The sequence below is a fragment of the Erinaceus europaeus genome, chromosome 14 (genome assembly GCF_950295315.1).
Source record: "Erinaceus europaeus chromosome 14, mEriEur2.1, whole genome shotgun sequence".
In the NCBI taxonomy this organism is placed as follows: domain Eukaryota; kingdom Metazoa; phylum Chordata; class Mammalia; order Eulipotyphla; family Erinaceidae; genus Erinaceus; species Erinaceus europaeus.
Window position 1 is genome coordinate 10,759,466 of NC_080175.1, and position 12,233 is coordinate 10,771,698.

The window sequence follows — 12,233 nt, forward strand, 5'->3', positions numbered from 1 at the left end:
TGACTTGAATGAATGAACGGATAAATGAATGAATGAATGAATTATATACCTAGAATTCTCTTCAAGAGAACAAAATGTTTCTGAGTTCCAGAAACTTAAAGGTCCAAATTTGGTTAAAGCAAAAAAAAAAAAAAAAAAAAAAAAACCTAGTATTTCTAGTATTTGCCTTTTTTTTAAAATGAAATTAAGTGGAGGAGGAAAGTATGCTATTCAAATTCCTGACTAAATGTCATATTTAAAATTAATTCTGTCAGTACACTTTTAAAGTTAAGTCTAAACAGATCCTTAGTGTTTGAAAAGTGTATTTCACTGCTAACAAATATTTCTTCAGCCTACTCACATCTTTACTGCCCACCCACATAGCCATTTTTATCTTGAATTTTCCCCTCTTTACTTGATAGGACAGAAAGAAATGGGGAGGGGAGGAGAGAGAGAGAGAGAGAGAGAGAGAGAGACACCTGTAATCCTGCTTCAGTATTTATAGGGCTTCATCCTGCAGGAGGAGACCTGAGGATGATTTAGTCTTTGTACATGGTAATGTGTAAGCTTAACCAGGTGCACCACCATCTTTCTTTCCTTTCCTCTCCTCTCCTCTCCTCACCTCTCCTCTCCTCTCCTCTCCCTTTCTTTATTTCTTTCTCTCTCTCTCCCTCCTTTTTAATTTTTTAAAAATTATCTTTTTTTCTTTATTGGATAGAGACAGCTAGAAATCAAAAAGGAAGGGGGTGATAGAGAAGGAGAGAGACAGAGAGACACCTGTGGCCCTGCTTCACCACTTGCAAAACTTTCCCCCCTGCAGGTGGGGGCTGGGGCTCAAATCCTGGTTCTTGAACATTATAACATGTGCAACTCATCTGGCCCCCTTCTTTTTTTTCCATTCTTTCTTCCTTCTCTCCTTCTTTCTTTTATTTCTTTCTCTTAAATGTTTTTTAAAAATAGTTTTATCTATGTTGGATCGAGACAGAGAAGATGAGAGGGAAGGTAGGGAGGGAGGGTGGGAGGAAGGAAGGGAGGAAGAGAGAGAGAGAGACATACAGCACTGTTTTGCCACTTGTGACGCTCCCTGCCCCCGCCAGTGGGGACCAGAGGCTTGAACCTGGATCCTTGCACCCTGTAATATGTGCATTTAACTAGGCGTACTACAGCCTGCCTCCCCACCTCTATTCCTTTTTCCAGTTGGACATAAAACAAGAAAAAAGAAAGATGGTACTTTTAAAATAAGTCGTAAAAGGCGTGTCTGTTGTACTAGAGATAGTAGGCTGGATGACAAAATGTTTCACCGTTTTGTTGTTTCATATTAAAATATTTAAGTTTACCTTCATGGAAAGGTTTTGAATGACTGAGGTTATTTTCCCCCTGTACACATAAGGAAGATGTCTGGTTGGGTTGTTTCAGCTCTTTTCTGAATGCTTCTCCCTGTGCAGTTGATGAGCTTCAGAAACGGGTGAACCAGTCTGAGAATTCAGTGCCTCCTCCACCTCCTCCACCTCCACCACTTCCCCCTCCGCCACCCAACCCTATCAGGTAAGCACAAAGCACATTCGGGAAGAATGCTTGCTCTACAGTGAAATACTGACTCCAGGGGCATCACAGAGGGGAGTAGAAATACAAACTGGTGCCTCTTTTTCTGGGAGAACTTTTTTTTTTTTTTTTTTTTTTTTAACCTTAGTGAATGACCATCTTCTGGGAAGTACAGGCTTTGAACCTGAAAACTCTGTCTGTCTGTCTGTCTGTCTCCTAGTCCACAGAAGGAGCCATTAGGCCACTTGGAGAACTTTCTAAAGACTAATGTTTTGTTGGCTGTTGGTAGTATGTACCTATATAGAAAGGACCCTAAAAAGCCCCCTAGGAAAGACATTCTGATGGTCTACAATGTTCTTCTTCTTGTACCTGGTCAGATTCCATGCAGACGTCCCAATCTAGGAGCTAGACTTTTGCCCCCCCCTTACATTTCATTTATTGATCTGCTTTTATTTATTTATTTATTTATCTATCTGTCTAATTATTTATTTTGCCTCCAGGGTTACCACTGGGGTTTAGTGCCTGTACTACGAACCCATGCTCCTGACGGACATGTTTTTTTTTTTTTTTCCCCTTCCGTTGTTGTTGCTGATATTGTTGCTGCTGCTGTTGTTGGATAGGACAGAGAGAAATGGAGAGAGGAGGGGAAGGCAGAGGGGAGGAGAAAGACAGACACCTGCAGACCTGCTTCACCGCAAAGCGACCCCCCTGCAGGTGGGACTATGTAGTGCTAGAGAATCAACCCAGGGTTTTGTGCCTCCTATTTTTTGTACCACAAGTGCCTCCTATTTCAGTTTTTTTCCTATTTGTTTTAGAATGTGTGTATGAGAGAGAGAGAGAGAGAGAGAGAGAGAGAGAGAGAGAGAGAGAGAGGAAGAGAGGACTCACTTTGCTGATGGAGACTTGGTGGTGCTGAAAACCTGACTGAACTGCACCCCACCCCAGGAGACTAATTCAAATCTGGCCACTTTGGCTTTTCATTCTACCCTTGAGAGTTCTGTAAGACAGCCTGCTACTTGAGGGGATGTCAGCTTATCTGCTTGTGTCCTGTTAGTTGATTCTGTGTAATTTATTCTTGAACAAAAGCAATTTAAAATCATGCTAGATTTCCACCTTTCATTAACTCATGTGCTTTGTTTAATCTGTTCACACCAAGAGACTATTTATTTGTACTTTCCACCTTTGCTGAGCTGTCTAAATAGACTGCAGAGCATTTCTCCCCTACATGATGATGAAAATGGGACTATGCCTTTTAAAAAGTTCCTTACTGGTTTTCCTCACTGAGTACGGTATGACATAATCCACTTTAAGCCATGGAAGCAATGAAGGCAAAATAATTTTTACACGTGATCGATCCAGATCCAAGAGTCCATTGAAAGAATTTCAGATATTTTAAATTCTTTCTCTCCTGGGTAGTTAAATCTCTCCGAGATATTCTGAACTTGACATTTAAAACAGGAAATTCATCACTTTAATCTTTCCCAAAAGGTCATTGCCGTCTGTAAGGGGGGGAGAACTGTTAAGAAGGAGTGATTAATTCTGCTGCTTTCCTTGAATTTTTCAACTGAGGAATTCTGAGAGGCCCTGGAAGTAAAAGTACAGCCTAAGTATAGTATTTTTCCAAAGAAAAACACTTGGTTATGCTGAGAAATGAATGTGAGATTTGGACTATGTATGTCTAAAGCATGAACTCTTTTATAAGACTTTTCAAAGAAAGACATTGTCGATTTTTTTTTATAATTTTTTTTAATTTTATTTATTTATTCCCTTTTGTTGCCCTTGTTGTTTTATTGTTGTAGTTATTATTGTTGTTGTCATCGTTGTTGGATAGGACAGAGAGAAATGGAGAGAGGAGGGGAAGACAGAGAGGAGGAGAGAAAGATAGACACCTGCAGACCTGCTTCACCGCCTGTGAAGCAACTCCCCTGCAGGTGGGGAGCCGGGGTTCGAACCGGGATCCTTATGCCGGTCCTTGTGCTTTGCACCACCTGCGCTTAACCCGCTACAGCCCGACTCCCAACATTGTCGATTTTAAGGTAAATGCTTTAAGATGTAATTTCTCAGTGGAAAGAGAACTTTTTTTTTTTTTGGTAAGGAGTGCTTTTTTTTTTTTTTTTTTTTTTTTTTTTTTTTTTTTTTTGTCAAATCTGTTTGTGTTCCTATTATAGTACCATTGGCTTTGGAATGCTCATGAGCTTCATTCAAAAATACTGAATCATCCAGCTTACCTGATCTAGCTAGAGCATGAAGAGAAATGAAAGTGGGACAGAAAGACTAGGGACTGTGGCTATCTATAAGTGGCTTTATATGTTTTCCCTTTCATTCCCATTCAGTTCCTTTCCAAGAGAGGTGGGAAAAAAGGAAAGAAAAAGGGTTGTGGACAGGTGTGACTCATGAGATGTGTTGAGTGTCTTAAAATTCTCCAAAGCAGCAGATCCCATATGGGGCTGTTGTCTTTGTACAGGTGTGTACATATTCACATATGAAAATGTGTTTAGTTTGAGGAATTAGATGACAGGTACCAGAATCTACAGAATGAACAGTGAAACTGCAGACCACGCTGAGTTCTAGTCTAAAAGTATTAAAGCTTGAGAACTAGAAGAACCAGTGCTTCAGTTCAAGTTTGAAAGCAGGAAAAATGAAGATGTTCTCATTTCGGGGCACTAAGGCAGGAGGCCTGATCTCTTTGGGTGAGAGTCACCCTTTTGTCCTTTTCAGGTTCTCAAACTGACTGGTTGAAGACCACCCATGCGAGGGAGGTCAGTCTGTGTTTTATTCAAGCTATTTAAATACCAACCTCATCTAGAACCCGCACAGAAACACCCAGCATGTTTGACATAAAATTACCCATGACAGTGGTCATGAACACTTCTTGGGAGAATTTCACAGTGAATATCTCCCTTTGAATTATTCCATCTTGAGGAAATGTTGATTTGAAGCTTTTGTTCATTCATGTAGAATGGATGTGAAGTAGAGCCATTTTAGCCAAAGCTTTGACTTACTGGTCCTAGCATCTCGTCCTGGTCTTCACATCTGACCTGTTTTCTCTAGACTCTTAAACCCCATTTTGACAGATGGCTCCTTTTTGAATATTATAACTGATTTTCTTTTGGACACAGTATTGATCTCCAGTTTTATCAGTTCATAACATTTAAACAGTTTATAACATTTAAAGCTGGGAGTCGGGCGATAGCGCAGCGGGTTAAGCGCACGCGGTGCAAAGCACAAAGACCGGCGTAAGGATCCCGGTTTGAGCCCCCGGCTCCCTGCCTGCAGGGGAGTCGCTTCACAGGCGGTAAAGCAGGTCTGCAGGTGTCTATCTTTCTCTCCCCCCTCTATCTTCCCCTCCTCTCTCCATTTCTCTCTTTCCTGTCCAACAATGATGACATCAATAACAACAACAATGATAACTACAACAATAAAACAACAAGGGAAACAAAAGGGAATAAATACAATAATAAAAAAAGAAATAAAATAACATTTAAAGCTAGCAGTTTCATCTGTGTATAGGTTTTACAACAATGAACATATATTCAAGTGTTTGAACATGTTTTTGCATGTATCTGTATATTGTATACATATAAGCATATATGTGAATATAGACAAGTATCCTGAATAGTATAAACAACTTTAAATCTGTCTTGTACTCTAATACACAGAACCAGAGATGGAGTCAGTATAGGAAGTAATGAGAGGGGAAGGGAAAGAGTTCTGATTAGTGAGAACCCCCCTGTTCTACCATGGGTGCTAAGTAGATAGTGAGACTTCCTGAAGCCTTCACTTGATGGAGTGGGAAAGAAAGTTTGTGTGAATTTATTCCTCTTTACTTTTGAAATAAAATTGCTTTTTTCTTTCGTCAGTTATTGCTGGGGTTTGATGCCTATATTATGACCCTTTTGTTCCCAGCAGCCAAAGTCCCCCAACCCCCACTTTTAAATTTTCTGTTGAGACAGAGAGAAATAGGGAGGGAGGGAGCTGTGAGAGGGAGAAAGGCTCCTGCATCACTGCTTCACCATTTTTTTGTGTTTTTTTTTTTGAAGTTTCCCCACTGCATGAGGGGACTAGAGGCTTGAACCCAGGTCCTTGCTCATGGTAGCATGTGCACTCTATTGGATGTGCCACAACTCACCCCCCAAATATGCTTGCATTAAACTTCTGTGTAATTATAATGTCTAACTTTTATGAAAATAATTGAAGCCAGTTTTGGTCACTTTGAACCTGAATGAGCAAAGATGGACTCAAAAGTTCAGTGATTATTTCCCAGTGAGTAAGGCCTCATCCATCTGCAGGGTAGGTCAGGATATTGTTCTTTTTTGCTTTGTGGGAGATTCCTCAGTGTGTTTTTGGGAATTTTAAGAGAAATCAGTTAGGGCCTGAGAGATATTACACTCCCTGATTGAGGTATCTACACATCGCAGTGGACACTCCCCAAGCTCCAAGCTCCATACCACATGGGCAGTACTGAGGCATCAGTGGAGGCTTCGGTGCCCTGGTATTTACCACCAGCTCCATGTGTGTGTGTGGGGTGGGGGTGGGGGGGGGGAAATGGCTTGGATGAGTTATGCATACACAGGCCCTGTTTCCATCAAGGGGGAAAGAAGTCCATTAGAAAGGAATTGAAAGTAGAACTAGGTAGAAGAGAGAAATAAAAAAAAAAAGGTCTAAACATCCTAGTGATTGAGAAACATGGAGCTGTTGTGTCTCAGACTGATACTCTGCATCTCCCTTTGCCCCTTTTCCTAGAAGCAGGATGCTCTTCCTACCCTTCTGGTATTTGTTTTCCACTGCTAGCTTCTCACCTTAAGTTTCTCAGAACTGTATTTTATCCCAGCCTGTTGACCACTCTGAAACTATGGTTCATGTAAGTAAAATGATCCAAGAATTCTCATTTCCTCCCTCTCTCTCTCTCTCTCTCTTTGTAAACTCCTTTGAGAGGAGTGATAATCCATATGTAGAAGCAGTTGTATGGCTAAAGAATAATGTAATCAAAATGTGCACTATCCAAATCAAGAAATAGAAAAATAGAAAAAGGGTGACAAAGGACCTAGTGGAGGTTGTATTGTATTGTTATATGGAAAACTGAGACATGTTATGCATGTACAAACTATTGTGTTTACTGTCGACTGTAAGACATTAATCCCCCAATAAAGAAATTTAAAAAAAAATTTAAAGGGGGGAAAAAAAGAAATGGAAAAATCCTGATGTTCTGGGATCTTTTCTCCTAGGATTCTCTCCTTATATGCAGCTCTTTCCCCCTGGGATCTCTGTCCTGGCATTTATGGTCTTCTTCTCCTTCTTCCTCTTCTTCCTCTCCTCCTCCTCTTCCTCCTCCTTCTTTAGAACAGTTATCTCGTTTACATACAAATCCGTAAACCACTATACATACAAACGTGACTTTCAATTTTATATAATTAGGACTTTACTATATTCATTTGTACCTTGTTCTTTTCACCTTACACTATTTTTATAATATTTAGCCATGTTATTTTGTAAAGCTGAAATTTATTTATTATCATTGGTGCATAATCCATTGTAGGACTTTCCCAAGACACAACAGACCCAATAAACATTTGCATTATTAGCAGTTAAAGAGAAACTGTGACAACTCTATATGTGTATATTCTGTACCTGTATCCTGAGACTAAGGGTATATTACAAATAAATATTTTTCTGGTTATATTGCATTGTCAGAAAAATTATGACACATTTTTGCGTAGGAAAATATGTTATGATTTCCCATCAACTCAATATTTCTGAAACATACATGGAAGTAGAATCACTGGCCTGTGTTATCTTTAGCTCCATCAGATAATGAATGCCAGAGAATTTTCTAGTGTTATTCTGTCAATGTATACACCCTCTTCATTATTCCACGGACCTACTAAAATAAGATATCATCAAACTTGACATTTATTGCCTACTTTATGAGTGTATAGTAAAATTTCTCTTTGGGTTCCATTTTTGTTTTCCTAATAACTAATGAGGTAAAGATTTGAGCAGCCTCTTTTTAAATTTTTTTATCTTTATTTATTATTGGTTAGAGACAGTTAGAAATCTGGAAGGTAAAGGGAGATAGAGAGGGAGAGAGAAATAGAGACAGCTGCTGCCTTGCTTCACCACTTGCAAAGCTTTCCCCCTGCACATGGGGGCCTGGGGCTCAAACCTGGGTCCTTGCACATTGTAACATGTGTGCTTAACCAGGTGCATCACCTCCTGGCCCCCAAGCAGCCTCTTTTATGGACTTCTAATGATTTTGTTAGAGGAAAGTAAAGATGAGAGTATTTTTGTGTTGGATCATCTACTTTTTGTCATAAATATATAGGTTTTTTGTTTGTTTGTTTGTTTGTTTGTTTTTTGCCTCCAGGGTTAAGGCTGTGCTCCATGCTTACACTAAAAATCCACTGCCATTTTTTTTCTGGTTTTTGCATAGGACAGAGAGAAATTGAGAGAGAAGGTGAAGACAGAAGGGCAGAGGAAGATAGACACCTGCACACCTGCTTCACTGCTTGTGAAGCAACCCCCCTGCAGGTGGGGAGCTGGGGGCTCAAGCCAGGATCCTTGCACAGGTCCTTGTGCTTCATACTATGCGCTTAACTCAGTGTGCCACTGCCCACCCCAGTATCTAGTTTTTAAAAATATATTATTGCTGGTGCCTTTGAATCCACAGGAGGGGTGGTGTCTTAAAGTTTTATATGGTCAGATTTATTATACTTTGGATTTGATACAGATTTTGAAAACATGGACCAGAGAAACAGTGGTTTAAATATGTTTTACCCCTACAGGTCTGGTTCACATCATAAAGATTCAGATACCATTATGCCTGTAGTTCACGAATATTTTCCCCAAAGCATCTTCTAATTATGTCATCTGTTCTTCTCCTTCAGACATATTAGGTAGCATTTTCTAGATTTCGGATCTGGATGTTAACAGTTTTATGTTTATTTTTCTATGTAAATGTCTGTGCATCACACCATCATCATAGCTCTCCTCTCTCTCTCTCTCTCTCTTCTCCTTTTTTTTTTTTAACTTTCCCCTCTTATAGCAATTTGTTTTACACAGAAAAGATTATGAGACACCTTTCTCTTCTTTAAAGTGGTGGAAAGTTTAGTGCTTTATGGAAAAGCAAACGGAGGTGTTTTAAATATATTTACACATTGAGGCTACCTGCGCATTTGCCCATCTGAAGAGTTGCTTTCTCAGAGATTGCTATGGTCTTGGCTCATAGGACATCAGGTAATTCTGCTGATCTGTTTCTTTCTCTCAAAGGTCCCTCATGTCCATGATCCGGAAGCGATCCCACACCAGCGGCACCGGTGCTAAGAAAGAAAAGGCAGCCCAGCCAGAGACAAGTAAGCCTCTTTCCTTTAGTTTACTTGGTGAAGTTAGTGACTGTCATGCTGTGTTAAGCATCACACATATTTGTTGAGTTCTTTGACAGTAAGCAGCTTTTGGGATAGGGGTTATAATGGCTGTAAGCCTTCCCTTATAATGTATATTTTCATCTTGTCTGGAGAGATTTTATCTGTTTTAGAAGACCGGGAAGGCCCTCAGAATAAAGCAGTTTCCCATTCTAACTAAGTTATATTATTATAAAATGTAAAAGAGGTTCCCTAGAATTTGTTGACCCACAGTGTTAGAAGCCATATCATTCTCCTTATGGATAATGATGTTTCCTCATAACCCATAATGAAACCTGTTTTTTCTCCCACTTCCCTGGGCTATTGGATTGATACTGGGGGAATTTGAGAAGAGTTACTGACAGAATTTGCTTCCAAGGTTTTAAACTGGAGTGACTGACCATAAAAATCATGCTGCCTTAAGTGACAAGTATCAGCCATAGTTGGAGTGCCCATTTCCTGTCCAATAAGGCAGTTATTTATTGGGTCATTCATAGTGCATACTAATAGATAAATATTGAATACATGAACCAATAATGATTAAAGGCATAACGTATCTGGTACAGTCTCACATTGGGGTTACCTTTGACACTTTGGAGCTTGCATTTGTAACACAGGACAAGTCTTGCAATCACAAGATTTCTTATGTTAACATCTTCAGATGCTTTTCTTATATAGCTGATAGGCTTTTCAATATTTATGAATCATGAGATGTTTATTGCTAGGACATGGCTCTTAAAAGGCTTAGTTTTAGAGAAGTTCTCAGGAATATTTTAGAAATTGTTTTAAGATAAACTATTACAAACTTTGAAGTTAAAACTTCGGATTTTGTTGTGTGTATGTGGCTCCAGGGAGCGTACCAAAGGCCTGACACAAGCATGATGCCACCAAACAGCCTCTTCACCTTAATTTTTTCTCTGTGTACGTAGAGATAAGAGAAGAGAAAAAGAGAGAGATGCCCAAAAGCACTGCACCACCATTTTTAGAATCCCCTTTGATGCTCTCTCTTTTGAGGCTGCTTTCAAGTTCAGGAATTCAACCCTGGGCCTCACATAGCAGAAGACCTGTATTGTACCCTTTAAGCCACCTCCCAGCCAATAGCTCTGTTTTTGATAAGAAAACATTTCTCAGCAAGTTCTGAGATATCCAGGGTTTGCTTATGGTTTATCATACACTTAGGTCACTAGTTTTTGTTAGTGTTTTACAACTCAGTTAGTTAAGTGCATTGATTAGTCCCTACCATGTAAAAATGACTCAAATGGTAGTTAAAAAAAAAAAAAAAAAGAAGGTGGGAGGACACACTCTAGTGACCACCCATTGGGAAGGACAAAAGAAGTCCTCAAAGTCCTCTGTGAGTTAGGTTCTTGTATTTATTGTAGTTAAGAGAATTTCACATCACATCACGACCTCTGGTCAGATTCAAACTTACTCAGCCATAATGTGCCATTCTGGAACTTTGTACACCATAGTGTAATGAGATTTTTTTTTCCCCCTTCCCCATGCCTTTTTAAAGACCTCAGCAAAACAAACAAACAAAAAAAAAATCATACTCCTGTGGAATTTAGGAATTCATTTTACTTCTCGTTCATAACAAAAGGTTTCGTCAAGCAACAAGATGATGGTTTTGTCTGTAGGGTGTTTTTCCTTCTGAGGAACTAACTTATTTTTCAAGTGGGTCTTAAAATTTAAGCCTCAATTAATTACATGTAGCTTTCAGATCCAAGACTGACCTTGAAACACTTACTCAAAGAACATTTGATTTTATTTTCCTGTGGCAGTTCAATAACATTCGACCTGTTGTCTTCATTTGTCCCAGTTCTTTAATCTTCAGTATCCTGCATATTTCTATTGTCCCCCTGATTACATGCTTTTGTGAGACAATTACTAACTGTGTGATTGCAAAAAGAATTACAAAACATACCATGAGCTCTCTGTAGGTGATTTGTGCAGATTTATTAGAACGGCTTAATAGTTTGGAAGTTCATATAGATTGCTATTTGCTAGTTCAAAAATAGGTTCAACAAGAGAGAAAGCTTGTGTAACTAACCTAGCATTGGCCTTGCATTGTGCTGGAGTCGGGAATCTGATAAGAGCAATTTCTTCCCCTTAATGCCAATTAAGCCTTTCCATTTGAAAAAGACTGAGGAATTAAAGCTTGGTTTATAATCTGCACACAATACAGATAGTGGCACTTCTCTGAATTGTCACTATGATTTCTGGCAAGCAAATATAAGAAACTACTTTAAATTCCTGTTATGTTAGATGTGGCAGCAGATTTGAATGGTGTTGACCATAATTCTCCATCTGTCTGCCTTAATTAGTTTTTGTATGGTGCATTTAATTGGGTTTCAGTCATTCCTTGCAGAAGTGCTAATCTGTTTGTAGGTGGTGTTCCGAGTGCTACATAGCTCTTCCCAAGTCTCCCTCAAAATGGCAACCTTTCTGAGAAAAAAAAAATGTTTTCTGAGTGTTTTTTTTTTTTTAATTTCCAGAAATAAGTTTCACACCCATACCAGCTGCTTGAATGACAAATCCCAGGGTTGTTTTTTAAATATTTTATTTATTTTAATGAAAGAGATACAAAGATAGATAGACATACAGACAGAAAAATCACCCATCCCGAGAACTGCTTAGTTCTGGCTTATGAAGGTTCTGGGTACTGAACTTGTAACCTCAGGACCTCAGACATGAAAGTCTTTTGCATAACCATTATACTGTGTCCCCATCCCCTACAGATCCAAGTTTTACTCCCTCTGATTTTGAATTTGCCAGGCTAGCGTGGGGGTTCCTTCTTCCCAGGCGTGTACTCTCTGGGTTGGAGAGAACTTGACTGGAGCCAGCCTGGGCTGCTGCTTACTAAGTGACTCGGAAGAGAGACCAGGAACTCCTGGCAGAGTGGGAACGCAATGTGTCTTTATTGATCAGAGACAATGCTTTTATAGGATAGAACCGGAAGTGGCAAGTCGGAAAAGAAAATGGCTATTAAAGGGGGTGGAGAAAAGGAAAAAGCAAAAGCAGGCTAAGATAGAAACTTCCTTAGCAACTGTTGCGAAGGTCTTAACCGGTGGGATTAATGTTACCCTGCAGGCAGGCCAGGTCTTGAGGTAGAAAGAAGATAGATCAAAGGTATGGAATTGGGTGGGGATCTTTCAGGCAAAACAATGATTATGTAAATAGGCCACAGTATCAGGAATTCAGGGGAGCTGTTTTAATGCCGGACAGAATTGGATAAGGAAAAGTGCAAAGCCCTGTTCCAAAGGCATTCAGCTGCTGAAGGAGTGAGGGAGTGAATGAGTGACTTCTAGTACATAGTAG

At 39.6% G+C, this 12,233-nt stretch overlaps 1 protein-coding gene across 5 annotated transcripts in view; it reads left to right on the forward strand.

The window, feature by feature from the left end:
- The window catches only part of SHTN1 (shootin 1), a 134,339-nt gene that overhangs the window by 82,463 nt on the left and 39,643 nt on the right, over positions 1–12,233 (forward strand). For all 5 annotated transcript variants that reach the window (XM_016186151.2, XM_060171216.1, XM_060171217.1 and 2 more), the window contains 2 exons: positions 1,425–1,524; positions 8,788–8,870. In XM_016186151.2, coding sequence (XP_016041637.1) covers positions 1,425–1,524; positions 8,788–8,870 — 183 coding nt within the window. The remainder of the gene's footprint in view (positions 1–1,424; positions 1,525–8,787; positions 8,871–12,233) is intronic.